This window comes from Medicago truncatula, chromosome 2 (assembly GCF_003473485.1).
Source record: "Medicago truncatula cultivar Jemalong A17 chromosome 2, MtrunA17r5.0-ANR, whole genome shotgun sequence".
Taxonomy (NCBI): domain Eukaryota; kingdom Viridiplantae; phylum Streptophyta; class Magnoliopsida; order Fabales; family Fabaceae; genus Medicago; species Medicago truncatula.
The window spans coordinates 29,503,356-29,525,232 of NC_053043.1; the positions used below are offsets into that span (position 1 = coordinate 29,503,356).

Below are 21,877 nucleotides of genomic sequence, written 5' to 3' on the forward strand. Positions count from 1 at the left end.
ATAATAAATTCATCAATTGAATCTAACACCCTATCATAATAACAATTCATCAATATATAAGAATATCATCATTATCAACATCAACAACAAATGGTAATTAAAACCAACACATCGACTCATGCAACACTCAACAACTCCACTAAGACTCCTCTACAATGCTCATGCATGCGGTACCATATTCAGGGCCGGAGCCCTCACCGCTAATTGAATGGTTAAAGCATTCATTTTCAGGACATAAGTCCTCACCGCTAAACACCGCTTTGAACAACAAAGTGTTCCACCGCTTTGAACGACAAGGTGTTCCAGGGCCAGAGCCCTCCCACTTTTGTGCTTATGCAACTGACTCCACTTGTGTATATCTGCATACAACTTGACAATGCATATATGTACACATGACTTACAACCCTGCTAATTAAACACCATGTATGATTTAATTAATGTAACATACATCACAGACATCAACAGGTCATTATAATCAATTCAGTAATTCCAGAAAAATGCAAAATTAATCATAATCAGGCTTAAACATCAATATCATCCAACATTCTTCAATTAAATAACAAACAGCTCTGAAACTGGACAACTCGCCTCGCGAGTACAAGAAAGAGGCTGCTCGCCGTGACGAACTCAAGGCGAACTCAAAACAGGCGCTCTCGGGAGTTTTGACATTTTTCTCACTAAATCTTCATTTTTAAGTTCCCTATTCATCTTTTTAATCTGAAAATTGTCCCAGACCTCTCTAAAATCATCTAGGCACTTAAAACTATCCAATTTACAGCTTATAACAACACTTCAAAAAACATGATCTCTTAGGTACATACTTGCCATGGCGAGTGGTTCTGCTCACGATGTGAGCCATGAAGTTGCTAACTCGCGAGGCGGGAAGGTCTACTCACCTAGGAGAGCGATGAATCTCAGCACGGACAGAATGCAGGTTTTTCCCTAAAAATCCAATTTTCTCACTTTCACTCCCCAAATTGGTTTACAGATGTGAAATAACTTGTTGTATGCACTCAGAACCTATTTCTAACATCAGAACAACAATTCCTACACTCAATTCACCCAAAAACCTAGAATTCAACATAAACCCCAAAATTCCCAATTCTCACATAAACCTGTTAAAAATCAAAATCAGAATTTATCAACTACACTATTGAAGTAAACCTCACCCTTACCTTAGTTTTGTTGAAAGAAATGCACATCAATTGATTCTCTTGGCTCTACTTGCTCTTCTCTCCCTTTTCTCCCAAAAGTTTGGTTTCACGTAAAAGCAGTTCTGACTTCTCATTTCCTAACTCCCCAAATATTAACTCCCCTTTATTTCATTTACTCCCCCTTAATTCTATTCAATCATAATTAACTCCCCAACCTCCAAAATAATATTAATTTCCCACTTATTCTAATTATTATTAAAATAAACTATATAATAAAATAATGCACACCACAAAAATCGCAAATATTATTTAAAATCACATAAAAGACTCTAAATAAATCCAAAATAAATAAAATAACGACTAGGGCGTTACAACTCTCCCTAATTTAGAGAATTTTGTCCTCGAAATCTTACCTCAATCAAACAACTCTGGATACGAATCCCGCATCTTACTCTCCAGCTCCCAAGTCAAACTCTCACCAGTTACTCCACCCCAAACAACCTTCAGTAGAGGTATATCCTTGCCTCTCAACTTCTTCACCTCACGGAAGGTCTCAACTGTAAGGTTGTCTCTAACCTGCACATCATCTCTCGGAATAACATGCGAAGGATCCGCTACATACTTCCGAAGTTGCGACACATGAAACACATCATGCAAATTCGAAAGATGTGGTGGCAAACCAACTCTATATGCCACTGTTCCAACCTTCTCTGATATCTGATACGGACCAATGAACTTTGGAGTCAACTTCCTAGACTTCAATGCACGTCCTACACCCGTCATAGGAGTAACCCTCAGAAAACATGATCACCCTCCTGAAACTCAAGGGCCTTCCTACGCTTGTCATGATAACTCTTCTGTCGTCTCTACGACGCTTTCATCTTCTCTATGATCATCTTGACTTTCTCTGTAGTCTGATGAACCAAGTCCGGTCCCAACACAACACTCTCTCCTGACTCAAACCAGCATAAAGGAGTCCTGCACCTCCGACCATATAAAGCTTCGAACGGTGCCATACCAATACTCGGATGGTAACTGTTGTTGTATGTGAACTCTATCAACGGTAGGTGACTATCCCAAGCTCCACCTTGCTCAGGTACACACACTCTCAGTAAATCCTTCAAAGATTGTATCGTCCTCTCCGACGACCATCTGTCTGAGGATGGTAAGCCGAACTCAACCTCAACTTCGAACCCAATGCATGTTGCAAACTCTTCCAAAATCTTGAAGTGAACCTCGGATCTCTATCCGACACAATACTCGACGGTACACCATGCAGCTTCACAATGTTATGAATATAAACCTCTGCTAACTGAGCTACCGGATAAATGATATTAATCGGAATAAAGTGCGCCGACTTTGTCAACCTGTCGACCACAACCCATATAGCATCATGCCCTCTCAGAGTGTTCGGTAAACTCGTCACAAAATCCATAGAAATGCTATCCAACTTCCACTCCGGCACATCCAACGGTGTCAACAACCCTGGAGGCTTCTGATGTTCAACCTTAGACTTCTGACAAGTCAAACATGCATACACAAAATGAGCGACGTCACGCTTCAAACCGGACCACCAAAACAGCTTCTTCAAATCGTGATACATCTTTGTAGCTCCCGGATGAATACTTAAGCTACTCTTGTGACTTTCCTCTAAAATTAACTTTTTCAAATCATCATCATCAGGAATGCAAATTCTTCCTCTGAATCTCAACACACCCTGATCATCAACCTTGAAGTCACTATCCTCAGTGCCATTACCAACAACCATTAAATCAACAAACTTCACATCCACTTGTTGTGCTTCTCGAATACTATTCAAGAAATCACTGTTAATCTTCAGCATCCCCAACTGTACACTCAGAGGTGTCAATTCGCAAACAAGACTCAAGTATCTAAACTACTCTAGCAACTCAAATTCTTTCACCATCAAAGCAGACATATGCAACGTCTTCCTACTCAAGGCATCAATAACCACATTGGCTTTACCAGGATGGTAATTCAAGCCAAAATCATAATCCTTCAACACCTCCAACCATCTCCTCTGCCTCATGTTCAATTCCTTCTGATCAAATAAATATTTTAGACTTTTGTGATCACCGAATACTTAAAATCTGGAACCATACAAATAATGCCTCCAAATCTTCAAAACAAAAACCACCGCAGCCAACTCCAAATCATGCGTAGGATAATTCTTTTCATGAATTCTTAACTGCCTAGAAGCATAAGCTACTACCTTACCATCTTGCATCAAAACACCACCCAAGCCCAATTTAGACGCATCACAGTAAACAACAAACGGTTCTTCCGGCTTCGGTTGAATCAAAATAGGAGCAGTTGTCAATCTTTGCTTCAACTCATTGAAACTACTCTCACACTGAGCATCCCACACAAACGACTTACCCTTACAGGTTAACTGAGTCAACGGAAGTGCTAACTTCGAAAATCCTTCAATGAACCTGCGGTAATAGCCAGCCAAACCCAAGAAACTTCTGATTTCAGTCACTGACTTCGGAGTCTCCCATTGTGATACTGCATCAACTTTCGATGGATCAACTGCAATACCACTACCAGAAATAATGTGGCCAAGAAAACTCACTTCACTTAACCAGAACTCACACTTCGACAACTTAGCATACGACTTCTTTTCTTTCAAAACTTGTAACACAATCCTCAGATGTTCTGCATGCTCTTCTTCAGTCTTTGAATAAATCAGAATGTCATCAATAAATACAACCACAAATTTATCCAGGTAAGCATGGAAAATTCGGTTCATATACTCCATGAACACACCAGGTGCATTAGTAACACCGAAAGGCATCACCTTGTATTCGTTATGACCATATCGTGTCCTAAAGGCCGTCTTCTGCATATCCTCATCCTTCACCTTAATCTGATGGTAACCTGACCTCAAGTCAATCTTACTAAAAACCTTTGCACCCACTAACTGATCCATCAAGTCGTCAATCCTCGGAAGTGGATACCTGTTCTTTATTGTAACTTTATTCAACTGACGATAGTCAATGTATAACCTCATACTACCATCCTTCTTCTTTACCAACAATACCGGCGCTCCCCAAGGTGAGACACTTGGTCTTACAAACTTCTTATCAAGCAAGTCTTCCAACTGTTTCTTCAACTCAGCTAACTCGGAAGCTGACATGCGATAAGGTGTCATCGACACCGGCTTCGTTCCTGGAACAAGTTCAATTGAAAATTCAACCTCCCTTTCTGGTGGTACATCTGGAATCTCGTCCGGAAAAACTTCAGGAAACTCATTCACAATTGGCAACCTGTCAATTACAGCTTGATTTTCTAACGACAAATATGCCATCAAAGAAAACATAAGAATTCCATCACGCTCCAACTGCTTCAACTGTTTCGTACATAGGAACTCTGCTCCACTCTCTTCTTCCGCAGAAGAAAAATGCACCGTCTTGCTAAAGCAATTGATATGAACCCGGTTATACTCTAACCAGTTCATCCCAAAAATAACATCCATACCTGTCAACGGTAAACAAACTAAGTCGACTTCAAAGTCTCTACCAAACATAGACAACGGACACCTTAGACAAACAAGAGAAGTAGTTACTGAACCCTTAGTTGGAGTTTCAACAACCATTTCCCCTTTCATATCAGATACAACCAGACCCAACTTATAAGCACATTCAATAGTAATGAAACAATGAGTAGCACCAGTATCTATAATAGCAATTAAAGGAGTACTATTAAAGAAACAAGTACCTCTGATAAGTCGATCCTTACTAGTGGTTTGCGTACCAGTCAGAGCAAACACTTTACCACCGATCCTAACCTTCTTCGGTTGTGTACACTGCGACCACACCTGAAGTACTTCTTCTCATCTTTATCACAGACATTACTCTTGTGGCCTTTCTAGCCACACTTGTAGCAAACAATCTCAGCAGGAGCATCTCTCCTCTTAGGCCTCCTCTCATCATTCAATCTCTGCTTACCCTTGTCAGCAGGAGCACTATATGGTTTAGGACGACTCTGTTGTCCCTTACCTCTGCGCTCACTCATCACCTTGTAATGAGCCTTATTATCCTCCTCATATATTCTGCAGCTACTCACCAACTCAGAGAAAATTCTAATCTTCTGATACCCAATGGCTCTCTTGATGTCAGCTCTCAAGCCATTCTCAAACTTGATACATTTGGAGAACTCAGCTGTCTCCGCGGTATAGTGGGGAATAGAACTTTGCCAGTTCCACAAACTTAGTAGCATATTCTGTAGCTGACATATCACCCTGCTTCAGCTCCAGAAATTCAATCTCTTTCTTTCCTCAGACGTCCTCCGGGAAGTACCTATTCAGGAATTCTCTCCTGAATACAGCCCAAGTCAGTACCGCACCGTCCTGTTCCAGCACAGGTAACAAACTTACCCACCAGTCATCAGCTTCCTCAACTAACATGTGCGTCCCGAACCGCACCTTTTGCACCTCTGAACATTGCATGACCCTGAAAATTCTTTCAACTTCCTTAAGCCACTTCTGGGCGCCATCAGGATCATACCTTCCTTTGAATGCTGGTGGATGATTCCTCAAAAAGGTCTCCAGCATCCTCACTTCACCGTTACCAGCTCCAGCATGCAATTGTTTTTGAATAGCTTGAGCTACAGCCTCAAGTGCAGCTGCAAGAGCAGCATCATTATGACCAGCCATTTCAAAGTTCTACATAAGAAACAACAATTCAGAACAACAACAAAAACAACATTAGAGTTGACACTCTATCCTAGGTGGCTCAACACGACTCTTCTACTCGGCCGGACGGACCAACCTGCTCTGATACCAATTGTAACACCCCGTTACCCAAAATCAATTCATTAATAAATAATTCATCAGAGTAATAACCCAAACGGGCATGTCACAATACATTTTCAAAATTTCTTAAATATAATATAAAACTATTTAATAAACAACAAACTTTAATCATTTCATCAAAACTTTGCAGCGGAATATTTTCAACTTTAAATAACAACAACATCCAACATATTTAATCTCCAATAAATAATATTGGCATAAAAGCCTCATCAAAGAAATTCAAACAACAATAGGGCTACATCATCATGTTCCAAAATTTGATACATAGGAATGAAAATAAGCAATAAAATCCGATCCCGTACGTATCAGAGCCCTAGACACTTGAGCCACCACCTACTACTCAGGATCACCTGCAAGTTACCCATAGGAAGGGCAACATTTTCAAGCAGAAGGGGTGAGATTCACAACAATAAATATAGATAATAAATTCATCAATTGAATCTAACACCCTATCAAAATAACAATTCATTAATATATAAGAATATTATCATTATCAACATCAACAACAAATGGTAATTAAAACCAACACATCGACTCATGCAACACTCAACAACTCCCCTAAGACTCCTCTACAATGCTCATGCATGTGGTACCATATTCAGGACCGGAGCCCTCACCGCTAATTGAATGGTTAAAGCATTCATTTTCAGGACATAAGTCCTCACCGCTAAACACTGCTTTGAACAACAAAGTGTTCCATCGGTTTGAACGACAAGGCGTTCCAGGGCCAGAGCCCTCCCACTTTTGTGCTTATGCAACTGACTCCACTTGTGTATATCTACATACAACTTGACAATGCATATATGTACACATGACTTACAACTCCGCTAATTAAACACCATGTATGATTTAATTAATGTAACATACATCACAGACATCAACAGGTCATTATAATCAATTCAGTAATTCCAGAAAAATGCACAATTAATCATAATCAGGCTTAAACATCAATATCATCCAACATTCTTCAATTAAATAACAAACAGCTCTGAAACTGGACAACTCGCCTCGCGAGTACATCTACTCGCTATGGCGAGCACAAGAAAAAGGCTGCTCACCGTGGCGAACTCAAAACAGGTGCTCTCGGGAGTTTTGACATTTTTCTCACTAAATCTTCATTTTTAAGTTCCCTATTCATCTTTTTAATCTGAAAATTGTCCCGGACCTCTCTAAAATCATCTAGGCACTTAAAACTATCCAATTTACAGCTTATAACAACACTTCAAAAAACATGATCTCTCAGGTACATACTCGCCATGGCGAGTGGTTCTGCTCGCGAGGCGAGCCATAAAGTTGCTCACTCGCGAGGCGGGAAGGTCTACTCGCCTAGGCGAGCGATGAATCTCAGCACGGACAGAATTCAGGTTTTTCCCCAAAAATCTAATTTTCTCACTTTCACTCCCCAAATTGGTTTACAGATGTGAAATAACTTGATGTATGCACTCAGAACCTATTTCTAACATCAGAACAACAATTCCTACACTCAATTCACCCAAAAACCTAGAATTCAACATAAACCCCAAAATTCCCAATTCTCACATAAACCTGTTAAAATCAAAATCAGAATTTATCAACTACACTATTGAAGTAAACCTCACCATTACCTTAGTTTTGCAGAAAGAAATGCGCAGCAATTGATTCTCTTGGCTCTACTTGCTCTTCTCTCCCTTTTCTCCCAAAAGTTTGGTTTCACGTAAAAGCAGTTCTGACTTCTCATTTCCTAACTCCCCAAATATTAACTCCCCTTTATTTCATTTACTCACCCTTAATTCTATTAAATCCTAATTAACTCCCCAACCTCCAAAATAATATTAATTTCCCACTTATTCTAATTATTATTAAAATAAACTATATAATAAAATAATGCACACCACAAAAATCACAAATATTATTTAAAATCGCATAAAAAACTCTAAATAAATCCAAAATAAATAAAATAACGACTAGGGCGTTACATTTCACACCGGTTTCCGACCCACTAAAGATGAACGACTAATCCGGCTCGTGCGTAGAGGCATGTGCACTGACCAAACATTATTCTCCCTGAAATCGAACCCGATATTCTCCAAATACATCCTTAGAAGGTGCTCCTTGCCACTAGAGCTCAACCAACTTGATTTACATTCCACAATTTATTTCATTTGCATGTATAAAGTACATACGTCAAATCATAATGTCAAGTAGGCTTCGTCTAAATAAAGGCTATTAAAAATAGTTGGATCAAACATTTGGATCAGAAACCATATTTTCCCTCTACCAAGCAATATGTTGGGCACTAATACATTGTACTGTCTATACATCGTCCTCGCAATAAAGATTTTGACCCACATGGGGTTTTATACTTAGTCAAAGAATTGTTGTTCTTCCATTTAATTTAAAATTGCATGTTCCCGTAAAAAAGCCGAACGTTAATTAATTTATGTAGATCTATATTTAACATGAGTTAACATAATGTGAATTAAATCATGTTGGACATAAATGAGGAAAAACAAATGTAACTACTTTTGTACAAATGATTTCCTAAACTACCATTAGTAGTTGTCTCAGAACTAATTAATATTCCCCTCTTAAAGAGATTTTATGCCGTAATAAAATTGATTAAAATTTTATTGTCACTTATTATTGAGAGATATTCACTTTTAATATTTGACATATCTCAATTATTGAATACAAATGAATATGCAAGAAACACCTTTTTTTTTTTTTTTTTTTTTAATTTCACTTCATTTCTAAAATAATAAACTAAAAAGAATCATCCTAAACATAATTTTATCCTGTTCATCGCACAGATGGATACACTAATTATTACAAAAAAAAAAACCGATAATAATAAGATTATTGTTATTTGTTTAATATATATTAGTATTATCGTAATTAAGAATTAAAAAAGAAACAGAGGTTTACATCTTCTAATAGGAACAAAGATACGATTTAACGAATTTTGTTTGCCGACAACTAACAACACTCGTGCTCGTGCTCGTGCTCATGTTATCGTGATGACATAAACTTCAATGCTTCTTTGCGTATGTTCTTCACAAGTTCCTTTATGCTCAAGTTGTAGCCTTCACCCAACTATAAAATAAATAATTGAGATTAATATTAAATACTACGGTAAATAATAAGTATATCAAAAAAACACCAAAATTCAAAGACAACAAAATGAATATATCAAGCAAATATATTGGAAAACAACCTGGAATAAAATACTTTAATAATATTTAGAAAAAGATCGGTTAGTATATTTTTTGATGGTGACCGGGGTTTGAACCCCGGATCTTGCATATTTTATGCATTGTCCATACCAACTGAGCTAAGCTCACGAGGACAATCTGTTAGTATAATACTGATTACACCAAAAGTTAAAAAGTGGTCAAAAAAGTATTTAGTTGCAATTTAAAGGTAGATAGAGACGTAGAGAGACGATCACTACCTGAGCAATGATAGTAATATCGAAGATAGAATCTCCAAAGGGTAAAACACTACTGTTGACAATACATAGTTGAAATCTTTGGATCTCGACCATAATTTTCACTAAAAGCCCCTTGTATTCTTTACATTGGATCCGAATCAACATATATTTCCCTAACACTTTTGCTTCCACTTGAAATATTGAACCAACAACACTTTCATTGTGCTCATCAAATGATGAGGAATCATCTTCGCTGCAAAGGTCTGGTTTGGTCAGAATCACATGTGATTCTGTTTTTATTCTCTTGTTTTGTTCTTCTAAAACTTCCAAACGCTTTTTAAGCTCTTTCATGTATTTGATAGTGTCAACTAATACAGAAAATTTGTCCATCTAACAGATTTTTACACAATCGATTAGTGAGTAGTGTAACATGAATAGAGTAATCAAGATTATAATATCTTCGTCTCTAAATATAAGACTCTTATGCGTTTTTTGTCATTTTTATAATACTTCTTTAAAACAATTTTCAAACATGGATTAAATAATTTTTCACCAAAATACCCTTAACTTTGAACTGCATATAATCATTTTATAACATTGTACCTTTTTAAGGTTGGGAACAAGAGCTGCAAGAGCAATGAAGCTTTGGGTGAGTTTCTCTCTTCGCTTTCTCTCTGCCATGATATGATCCTCACCATTATTAGCACGAGACCTTTTGGTTTTTGAGGTTTTTGAGGTTTTTGTTGAATGATTCTTATTTTCCAATTCGGTTGGAGACACTGAAACTCTTTCATTTTGTATTGAATTTAAGGTAGGGTATTGTTGGGAACTAGTAGTAGGTGAATTTGGGGGGCTGTCAAAAGATGGAATTTGAACTTGAAAAGATGAAGAACGTTTTTGGGTAAAGGTTTCATTGATTTTGTCACTATGATCAATTGTTTTCATCTCCATAATAGTCTTATCAATATTGAAGTCAAAACAATCCAACTTTGTTTCATCACTAAATGTGTTGCTGAGAGTAGTTGTGGAAGTGGACCCTGAAGTTAAACATTGTTGTTTATTTTGTTCTTGGAAGACATTAATAGTTATGTCATGTGAAAGAAAATCTTCCACACTAGTATCAAGGAAATTCAGGTTGCATTCCTTAGCAAATAAATTGTATTCGTCCATTTCCTGTGGAAAAAAGGAAATTTTAAGTATATATATTAAAGAATTAATTTATAATCAACCATTTATTTGTAATTAACTACGACAATTAAGAGCAAGTTTGTCTCTCATGTGCAAATTTACACATGTTAATAAATTCAAAGCTGTTATTAATTTCTATCTCTCAAAATTTATATACTCTCACTAGTGTTTTTTATAAGAAATATTCTCTCTTAGATTCATTAATAAATAACTAATATATTTAGTTTATATTAAAGATCAGATACATCAATTATTTAAGAGATATTGCTAGGGTCACACTTTTTAATACATTCCTCTAACACACTTCAATAATAATCAGCCACATAATCAAGTTTTTTTAGCCGCCATCAATCTGTCTAATCTCGAAGTTCTGGTGTCCATCAATGGCTTGGTCTGGAGTTCCATCTTTATTTTTCACTGGGTTCCATTTTTTGTTGAATATTTATTTTTTTTGTATTTATTCAATTTAAAAATGGCATTCTCTTTTGCATAAGTTTTTTCCGTTCATATACTGAAGCATAACATCATTTACAATGACATTATCTTTTGTTTTGTAATTGAAAAACATGTATAAACATTCTTTTGGTGATTGTTTACAAAAATATTTAACTTAATTTGTCCATGACAATATTGGGGAAAAAAAAACTTAGATCTGAAAGTCTATTTATTTTTTATCCTAAAATAGATAGTTAGACTTTTTAAAAATGGATCCGGTAACAGATCAACAAATTTAGGTTCTCATTCCCTTGTCACACCATGCCCTGGCCAAATCCGTCATTGGAGACAAGGACTAACTAAATTTCTAAATTTAGTGAGATGGTCGACTTAGGGGTATGTAATTAATTATGCCAAAAATTCATATTACAAACAAAAATACATTTCCTTGTCAATATGGAATCAATTGATACATCATTATGGTTCAAATAGGAAATTTATGAATTTGTTGATGACAAATATACTATAAGTCGTTGTTCAAATAGGTTTTAGGGTTTATGGAATACCGATGACACTCAAAAATAAATATTAAATATTTTGCAAGAAATATCAAGTGTTAAGGAATTAGTTTATAATCAACCATCTGTGAATTAGAAAAATAAATAGAAAGTGTGAATTTGCAGTCTCATTTTCTTACCAAATCCGATAACCAGCTGCTGCTTGATGATACGTTCATAGCTGTGCTGTTGATTTCCTCCATAGTCTCAAAGGGAACACTTTTTTTTTTTTTTGAAGGAATCAAAGGTAACACTTGTATACTGTACTATGAGCTGAATTAGAGTTCCAAATGTTGAATCTTTTATAGGACTAGATTTTAAGCACGTGTAGTAAATCAGGTATGTATCATTAATTTATTGGCAACATGGTACTGTTACTGTATTTATTTTTGGAATTGACAGTTCCAACCGCGTCCATCCTGAGGAGTTGAAGAAATCACCTGGAGAACAGACATGGTAGAGCAGCTCAGAATCCGAACTTGCTCTAAGCTTGGCCATAAAATCTGCATATTGACTGCCGTTTTTAAGAGTGTGACAAACAGTTACATTACCTTGCCTAATCAAATCCTTCACATTACCTTGAAGATATTGTTTAAGAAACCTACAAAAATATTTTTTTTCTTAAAAATACAAGTCAAACATATATAACTTTCTATATAAAAATTACTACTTTTAAATGCTTCGACAACGTGACACCATGTTAAGATTTTGCTATCATTTACGAGCAAGTGGCAAGTGTGCTATATCAATATACTACTATATCATTAAAGAGAAATGATATTTGTACAACCACTTTGTGACAACTTTTTGACAACTTTCTCATTTATATTCTCATTATACTCTTATTCTGTCTCTTCCTTTTTCTCTCTCTATTGTTTTTGACCAATGAAAAGAGAGAGAAAAGAACTTGTCATATAAGTTGTCTAAAGTGAGTTGTTCAAATATCACTACTCATCATTAAATAAGGAAAATTGATATTACACGAATGATTGATAAACACCCCTTGTTCACATATACCCAACCCATCAACAACCTTTCATATTCAACACAATAAATAAAAAATAAAATTTTATTTATATTTTAAAAACTATTTTATTGGACCAAATCCCAATCCTTCATTAACATACTTTGGCTTAAAAGGCTGGTTTACACCCCCTTGTGATTTTTTATTGGAAAATGTTAGAGTGTTCCCGGGACACTTGTTAAGGGTCTTAAATAATAATTTTTTTTTTTTATAAAAATATGTGTATTTAATGTGTTGGAAATTGAACTATTTGACTCCTGTAAAGAATAATTTCCTAATTTAGAATGCTTAAAGAGTGTGAAAGTAAGTAACAAACTTGTAGTCCACAAAGATGTCAAACATTTTTTTTATATACATAGATCTGAGGAAGGTCATTATAATACTTTGTCCAAAGGATGCCATTGCATCCCAATTGATTATGATAGAAAATTTGAGGGACACACTCATGATAAAATATGGCAAGATCTTGTGTGTGTTTCTAATTCATATGGTACCCATTGCAATTGCCATCCCTATTTATGGTGTTTGGGGACCGTACCCAGCGAGACGGTAGAGGAATTGAATTGCGTACAATTGGAATTTAATTCATTTGACAGACAGCACCGTTGGCGGTCTGAAGTAAAAATACACCGGAGAAGTCTCATTCTACCTTGTTTGAAGGAGCAATGATGATCATTGAATTATCCACGACACATTTGTTACAGTTTTTCTAACTATATCATCCTTTATTAATTCATTTTCTCTATGTCAAAATAAAGGAGATTAGTCATTTAGTTCCTGAATAGAAAAAGAATCGTTCCTTTAATCCCTGAATGTAGATAAATTGCAAAATAGTTTCTAAATACAGACTTTGTTAGTCAATTTAGTTCCTGAATACAGACTCTGTTAGTCAATTTAGTCCCTAAATGTAAACTATGTTAATCAATTTAATCCCTGAAATTGACCAACAGAGTCTACATTCAGAGACTGTTTTGCAATTTCTCTGCATTCAGAGACTAAAATGACTACTCTTTTCCCATTCAGGGACTAAAATGACTAATTCCCGGTCAAAATAAGTGACATTGTTTAACAATAATAATTTTTTTTATAAATGATAAAATGGTGTTGGATTTGTCTCAATAAATATTTTTTGCTAATACACAATTAAAGATATCAAATGTTAAAGATGTACGTTGACTACCATCTTGAGTTTAGCTCAGTTGTTGAAGACAATGCATAATATATGTAAGGTTCGGGGTTCAAACCCTGGTCACCATAAAAAAAAAAAAAAAAGCATTGGCTTGTGTGTAACAGTCAACAATATCATTTATTTTAGGACGGAGAGAGGATAATATGAAAAATTATCCTTGAATGAGTTTATATATAAACGACAATTTAGTAATAGTTACATCTTTTAGACAATTATATTTATTCATCTGACATCTGTAATTTTTACAAAATACTCCTATATTAAGGACCGATGGTGTATTAAAATTCATTTCAGCTGCCCTTTTCACGATGGGGAAATCAACAACAACACACCAATGGGCGTATAAAAAAGGCTAAAATATAGTTTTTGTCGCTGCAAATATGCCTCATTTTGGTTTTAATCTCTGTAATCTTTTTTGTTGTTGTTGGTCCTTGCAAAATATTTTGTTTTTTAAATACTATTTTCAATAGTAAAATATTTTGCAACGACCTTTTTAAAAATCAAAAGATTTTGCAGGGACTATTTTTCTAATAAATGGGTTCAATCATCATATGCCACGTGTGCAAATCATCACAAAAGTGGGGCCAGGGACCAAAACCAAAATGAGTCATATTTGCAGGAACTAAAAACAACAAAAAATATCACAAGAACTAAAACCAAAACGAGGCATATTTACAGGAATCAAAACTATATTTTAGCCTATAATAAATAACATATATGCCCCTTTAAAACAATAAAATAAGAAGAATTTTAGGTTATAGGAACTTGTTAGCATTGTCCGAATAAATAAATTCTTTAACCGAAAAAAGGGTTGAATTTTTAATTTATAATATATTTTTCAGATGTTTTTAAGGAATGTTGTGCTTGGTTAGATACGGGACAATTCCCTCCTGATTTGAATATTACTAACATTGCTCTTATTCCAAAAGGTTCTACGCAAGTTAGTATGAAGGATTGGTGCCCTACAGCACTTTGTAATGTCTTGTATAAAATTATTTCCAAGGCAGTCACAAACAGGTTGAAGAAAGTTTTGTCTCAATGCATCTCTGATAACCAATCCGCTTTTGTTCCGGGGAGATCTATCCTAGATAATGCTATGGTCGCAATCGAAGTTTTGCATTTTATGAAAACCAGGACGCGAGGCGAAGACACATCTTGCTCTGAAACTTGACATTAGAAAAGCCTATGATCATATGGATTGGGACTATTTAAGGGTTGTTATGAATAAAATGGGATTTAATAATCGTTGGATTCATTGGATGAGTATGTGTATCGAGTCTGTCGATTATTCTGTGCTTGTTAACGGTGAACAGGTTGGTCCCATTATTCCGGGGCGTGGTCTGCGTCAAGGGGATCCTCTTTCTTCGTATTTGTTTATTATTTCTTGTGAAGGCTTATCTTCTCTCATTAGAGATGCTGAGATACGAGGTGAGCTCACGGGTACAAAAGTTTGTCGACGCGCACCACCTGTCTCCCATCTTTTGTTTGCGGACGACTGTTTTCTTTTTTCAAAGCTGATCAGATGCAGGTGAACGTTATGAAAAATATTCTCTCTACTTATGAGTTAGCGTCAGGTCAAGCTATTAGCCTTAAAAAATCAGAGATTTATTGTAGTCGTAATGTGTTGACACTCTCAAATATACTATTACTACTATTCTTGTAGTTCAGGTTGTTTTGGGCATAGGTAAATATCTGGGTTTACCTTCTATGATAAGTCGAGATCGTAATGCAACGTTTGCTTATATAAAGGATCAGGTGTGGCAAAAAAATTAATTCTTGGAGTGGTAAGTGTCTCTCTAAAGCAGGTCGTGAGGTTATGATAAATACTGTTTTTCGGGCTATCCCATCATATGTGATGAGCATTTTTCAGTTACCAACCACCTTAATCGACTCAATTGAGAAGATGATGAACTCATTTTGGTGGGGTCATGGTAGAACAACACAGCGCGGTATTCGCTGGATGAATTGGGAGAAATTATCCGCCCCAAAAATTCATGGAGGTATGGGTTTTAAAGACTTATCTGCTTTTAATTTAGCTATGCTAGGAAAACAGGGTTGGAACTTTATCACAAAACCAGATTGTTTGGTTTCTCGAATTTTCAAAGCTCGATATTTCCCTTCTGGCTCCTACCTCACGGCTGTAATAGGGCATAACCCTAGCTATGTCTGGCGCAACATTATGTGAGCTAGATTCCTTGTGCGCGGTGCTCGGTGGAGTATGTAACAACCCGATTTTTTAGCTAGATTTATTTTAATTACTTTTATTATGTGTTTATATGTGCTTGTGTGTGATTATTCTTCATTGGGTGCATTTTCATGGGTTTCCGTGTTAGAAGGGTATTTTAGTCATTTTGGGCTTAGGGGTATTTTGGTCATTTTGTGAGAATGGGTAAAATTATAATTTTGGTGGGAATTACTTTTAGTGATTAGTGAGAATAGTTATTTCATTAAGTTACTAGAGTAAATTGAGATTTTACCGTTTAGTGACCGTTAGTGACATTTTACCGTTATTAGTTAAAATACCGTCTGGAGTGTAGAAATATTTTTGGTTTGAATAGAAATGGGTTAAGTCCACTAGAAATTAGGTTAAGCCCATTAAGGGATATGCCAAATGAGTTGTCTTAGGAAAATATCATTTCATTCATTTCATAAGATATTTTCTAGAGAGAGGTAGAGAGAGAAAGTGGTGAAGAGAAGAAAAAGGGTTGAGAAGGAGAACTTGAAGAATCAAGAATTGGAGTGAGCTTAGGAGCTAAATTGAAGCCTAAGTTGGGATTAATCTTTATCTAAGGTAAGGGGGTTAGTCTTCATCATAACCATCATCATTTTGTAAATTTTCAAATGATTGTATGAATTTTGCATAATAGATAATTGTTGCTAAATTCGTGCTGCAACTGTGATGATATGTTTGTATGCATGAATTGATGATAATTGTATGATTGTTGGTGAAATTATATGTTCAAATAGGAACAAATGATAAGTTGTGAAAATTGTGCTCAATTGGTGAATTTTGCTAAGTTGTTGTTAGATTGAGTTATGATTCTTGTTCAATTGATGTTATGGCTGTTAATTGATGTTGTGGTTGATGAATCATTGCTTGGGTATGCATATTCATGAATTGAGGATGAGAATTTGAATTGTTGTTGGTGCTTTGGTTAAATTTGTGAATTGGTCCAATTGTCAAGTGTTTTCAAGTTTGATTGAGTCTTTGTGAGTCTTTTTAGTCATATTGACCTATAAACATGTTCTAGAAACACATTTGGGAGATGAGGGATCAAAATTGGGAATTTGGGGTGAAAAGGGGTCCAAACCCGTAAATTTTTCTACAAACCTGTGAAGGTTCGCTTAAGCGACCTGTTAAGTGAACATTCATACTTTTTCTGGGTTCAGTTCGCCTAAGCGAACTGTGAGCGAGCTAGTGAGTGAAGTTTTCTGGTAGCTACTGGAACTCGTTCGCTTAAGCGAACATGTGGTCGCTTAAGCGAACTGGTGAGCGACCAGTCAGCGACCAGAAAGCGAACAAAGTGAGTTGCTACTGTAACTTGTTTGCTTAAGCAAACCAGGTGGTCACTTAAGCGAACAGCTCCAGTTTCAGTCACTTTGATCTTTTGTTCCGGGTCTTTGGGGGCCAATCCGAGTTTTCTTAAATGATTCTTTAAGCATGTTTAACTACTGTTAATCCCCTAAAACCTACTGGAACAATGATTGCTTAACTATACTTGAAATTCTTGAATTCAGTCTTAACTTGTGAAATTTTGAGAATTCCAAACTTTGTCGAAAACGAATTTTGTAAACTAATAAAGCTTGCAAGTTGAACCTATAGCTCATATAGACTTAGGTAATACTTGCAAGAGTGGTCAAACCTCTTAATCAAGTAAAAAGTGATATTTCGGGTGGGAAAGTGAAAGGTTGTGAAAACGGGATTTTCATATGAACTTAAGTTGTGCTTGGGTTAATGTTAATGATTCGAAGACAACTTAACTTCATGAATATATTGTCGATTAAGATTGTTTGAAGGTTTTCAACTTGTCTATGTCGTTTTGTCTTGGAGTTCGTCAATGTTGGCCGGTGGCCACTTGGTATAGTTTTAGTCGGATATGTTTCTCGAACCAATTGTTTTAAGAATTATGGTGGTTATGTTTATATAACTAAGTGAAGTTGTATGAATGAATGATTATATTGCATATGATGTTTATCATGAGATGTGTTTGAAGTGGTGAAACCATATGTGATAGTTGATGTTGAATAACATTGTTGATTATTGATAATCATGTTGATGTGTGTTGAAGAATACTATGATTTAATTGTGTGTGGGCATGTTTTCTTGATAATGCAATGTGTGGAGATAATCAATATAATTGGGTGTCGTCCTATATATTGAGGTTGAAATTGTGGATTGTTGTCGCATTATCGAGTCCTTATACATGTCCATGCATCATAGTCGTGTTCAAATGATATTTATTCATTATTGGGCTTCGGCCTAGCAGAGATCTTTTGAGGTCTAGTTTTAGGGCTTCGGCCTGGCAAAGATCTTTTGAGATCAAGTTATAGGGCTTCGGCCTGGCAGAGATCTTTTGAGATCTAGATACGATGTTTGATTTCGTTATAGGGCTTCTGCTTGGCAAAGATCTTTTGAGATCTGGATTTGGGTGACGACCCTTTGGAGATTTGGTACCACATGCATATATGTGTCATTAGGTGCATATCATGGCATGAGTCTTATTGATATATGTGATTGGTGATTATTTACGAAATGTGATTAATGATTGTTCATAACAAATGTGATAGGTGATTGTGAATGAATATTTGTGAATTGATAACTGTTCATGTGATTGATGATTATTGATGTGAGATATTGGGGTGTAATGTAAGTATTAATGTGTGATTATTATTGATCAAATGCATGATGTTAATTGAAATATTCATGATAACTGTTATTTGGATTATGTTGATGTAATACTTACCCTAGTGGTTTTAACCGCCTACTTGTCTGTGTGGATTGGTAGACGTTGTGCAGGAGTAGTTCTTGGTGAGTTTGTGCTTGGTGATATCGGGAGTTTTCTCCGATATCGGTGTTGAGTCGGCTCTGATCTAGGCTTGTTGTGTCGGTCTAGATTAGTTTATTTTTGGATTCTGTTATGTTGGAGTTTACCCGTTTGTTTGGGATTTTTGAGATGCATATATGTGATGTAATTTATTGATTCATAACATGTATATATTTGGATTACTCTGGTTTATATTCCGTTGCAACTGTTGAGGTTTATATACATGTTTATTGGTTTTTGAATATTGAATGCGGCGTAGCCTCTATTTCTTAAATAAATGTATTATTCGCATGTTTAATTGCTTTAATAGAAATAGGAGTGTTACAAGTTGGTATCAGAGCCATGGTCAGTCGTGTCTAGACTAATACTTGTTGTTTTTCCCAGTTGTGTGCGAATGGTAGCATAGTACCTTCGACATTTGCTTTGTTGTGTTGTTTTCTTATCAGTGAGTTGGTTGTGTAGTGCTGAGATGGCAGGTGGTAGAGACGATGCGGCAATTGCGCAAGCTTTAGCGACTATGGCATAAGTTTTGGCCCAGTCGAATGAGAATGCGGTGGCTAACCGTAGGAATAAAGGTGAGGCCAAAGAGAGGAGGCTCGATAGGTTCTTGAGGAACAATCCACCGACTTTCAAAGGGAGGTTCGATCCAGAGGGAGCACATACTTGGGTGCAGGGTATGGAGCGGATTTTCCGAGCTATGGTTACGGGAGATGACCAGAAGGTCAGACTAGCGACTCATATGCTAGCTGAGGAAGCAGAGCACTGATGGACTAATGCCAAAGGAAGGCTTGAGTTGGGAGGTTATGTGGTGACGTGGGCTAAGTTCAAGGTTGAATTCTTGAGGAAGTATTTCCCGTAAGACTTGAGGACCAAGAAGGAGATTGAGTTTCTGAATCTGAAACAAGGGATCATGTCTGTAGCCGAGTATGCGGCGAAGTTCGAGGAACTTTCGAGGTTTTGTCCCTACATCAATGTTGAGGATGGTATGATCTCGAAGTGTTTGAAGTTTGAGAGTGGGCTTAGGCCGGATATCTATTAGTACATGTGTGTTCAGGAGATCCGAGACTTTGATACTTTGGTGCATAAGTGTCGTATGTTTGATGATGTTGGGAAAGCTAAGTCTAATTACTACAACGCTCAGAGTGATAGGAGAGGAAGAGGCCATGGAGTTGGAAAACCTTACAACAAGGACAAAGGAAAGAAGAGAGAATCTGGTGGGGGCTCTAAGCCGAATTTGTCAGACGTCAGGTGTTTCAAGTGTGGAAATATGGGTCATTATGCCAATGATTGTAAGAAGGATATCGGTTGTCACAAGTGTGGGAAAGTGGGTCACAAAGGTTATGAATGCAAGGGTGTTGCAAAGGAGATTACTTGCTACAATTGTGGAGAGAAGGGTCAGATTAGTACTAAGTGTACCAAGCCGAAGAAGGCGGCGAGAAAGGTGTTTGCTTTGAATGCGGAGGAGGTGGAGCAGCCGGATAATCTTATCCGAGGTATGTGTTTTATCAATAGTACTCCTTTGATTGCAATTATTGATACTGGTGCTACTCATTCTTTTATCTCGGTTAGTTGTGTTGAACGTTTGAAATTCGTTGTAACTCCTTTTTTGCGGGGAATGGTTATTGACACCCCGGCTAGCGGTTCGGTGACTACTTCATTTATGTCTGCTAAGTTGTCTAAGTGTGAATTTTGGTTGAAGGAAGTGAGTTTCCTTGGTCATGTGATTTCTAAGGGTGGTATTTATGTGGATCCTTCTAAGGTTGATGTAGTGTTGCAGTGGGAGTCTCCTAAGTCTGTTTTTAAGATTAGAAGCTTTTTGGGTTTGGCCGGTTACTATCGGAGGTTTATTGAGGGATTCTCTAAGTTAGCGTTGCCATTGACGCAGTTGACTCGGAAAGGACAAGCTTATGTTTGGGATGCCAAGTGTGAGAAGAGTTTCCAAGAGTTGAAGAAGAGGTTGACTTCAGCTCCAGTGTTGATTTTGCCGAATCCGAAAGAATCGTTTGTTGTGTATTGTGATGCTTCAAAGATGGGTCTTGGTGGTGTGCTTATGCATAATCGTTAGGTTGTGGCTTGTGCTTCGAGGCAGTTGAAAGTACATGAGAAGAATTATCCGACTCATGATTTGGAACTGGCGGCCGTTGTATATTCATTGAAGATTTGGAGACATTATCTGTATGGTTCTAAGTTTGAGGTGTTCAGTGACCACAAGATTTTGAAGTACTTGTTTGATCAGAAAGAGTTGAATATGAGGCAATGAAGATGGTTGGAGTATCTTAAGGATTTTGATTTTCAGTTGAGTTATCATCCCGGGAAGGCTAATGTTGGTGCTGATGCTTTGAGTAGAAAAACTTTGCATATGTCTGCTTTGATTGTTAAAGAGTTGGAATTGGTTGAGCAGTTTTGAGACTTGAGTTTGGTTAGTGAGTTGACACCGGATGGTGTGAGATTGGGTATGTTGAAGTTGACAAGCAATATTTTGGAAGAGATTAGGAATGGTCAGAAGGAAGATTTGGAACTTGTGGATCGAATAATGTTGGTTAATCAAGGTAAAGGTGGAGACTTTAGATTGGATGAGAATGATGTTTTGATGTTTCGTGATCGAGTTTGTGTGTCGTATGTTCTTGAGCTTAAGAGGAAGATTTTGGACGAAGGTCATAGAAGTAGTTTGAGTATTCATCCAGGAGCAACTAAGATGTATCAAGATTTAAAGATGTTGTTTTGGTGGCCTAGAATGAAGAAGGAGATTGCTGAGTTTGTTTATGCTTGTTTGGTTTGTCAGAAATCGAAGATTGAACATCAGAGACCGTCGGGTTTGATGCAACCGTTGTTTGTGCCAGAGTGGAAGTGGGATAACATTTCTATGGACTTTCTTAGAGCGTTGCCTAAGACTAGTAAGAGTTTTGATTCCATTTGGGTGATTGTTGATCAGTTGACGAAGTCAACACATTTTGTTCCTATTAAGACTGGTATGTCTGTGGCTAAGTTGGCTGAGATCTACATTGAACAGATTGTTAGATTGCATGGTATTCCTTCTAG

At 36.6% G+C, this 21,877-nt stretch overlaps 1 protein-coding gene across 1 annotated transcript; it reads right to left on the bottom strand.

The window, feature by feature from the left end:
* Positions 1-8,700: 8,700 nt before the first annotated feature.
* On the bottom strand, positions 8,701-11,833 carry LOC25479566 (transcription factor bHLH18). Its single transcript, XM_013588013.3, has 4 exons — positions 11,721-11,833; positions 10,004-10,573; positions 9,422-9,790; positions 8,701-9,063 (listed from the first exon to the last, which is right to left on the bottom strand). The coding sequence occupies exons 1-4, from the start codon at positions 11,781-11,783 to the stop codon at positions 8,980-8,982; spliced, it is 1,086 nt and encodes a 361-aa protein (XP_013443467.2). The 5' UTR covers positions 11,784-11,833; the 3' UTR covers positions 8,701-8,979.
* Between the last annotated feature and the right edge of the window lie 10,044 nt (positions 11,834-21,877).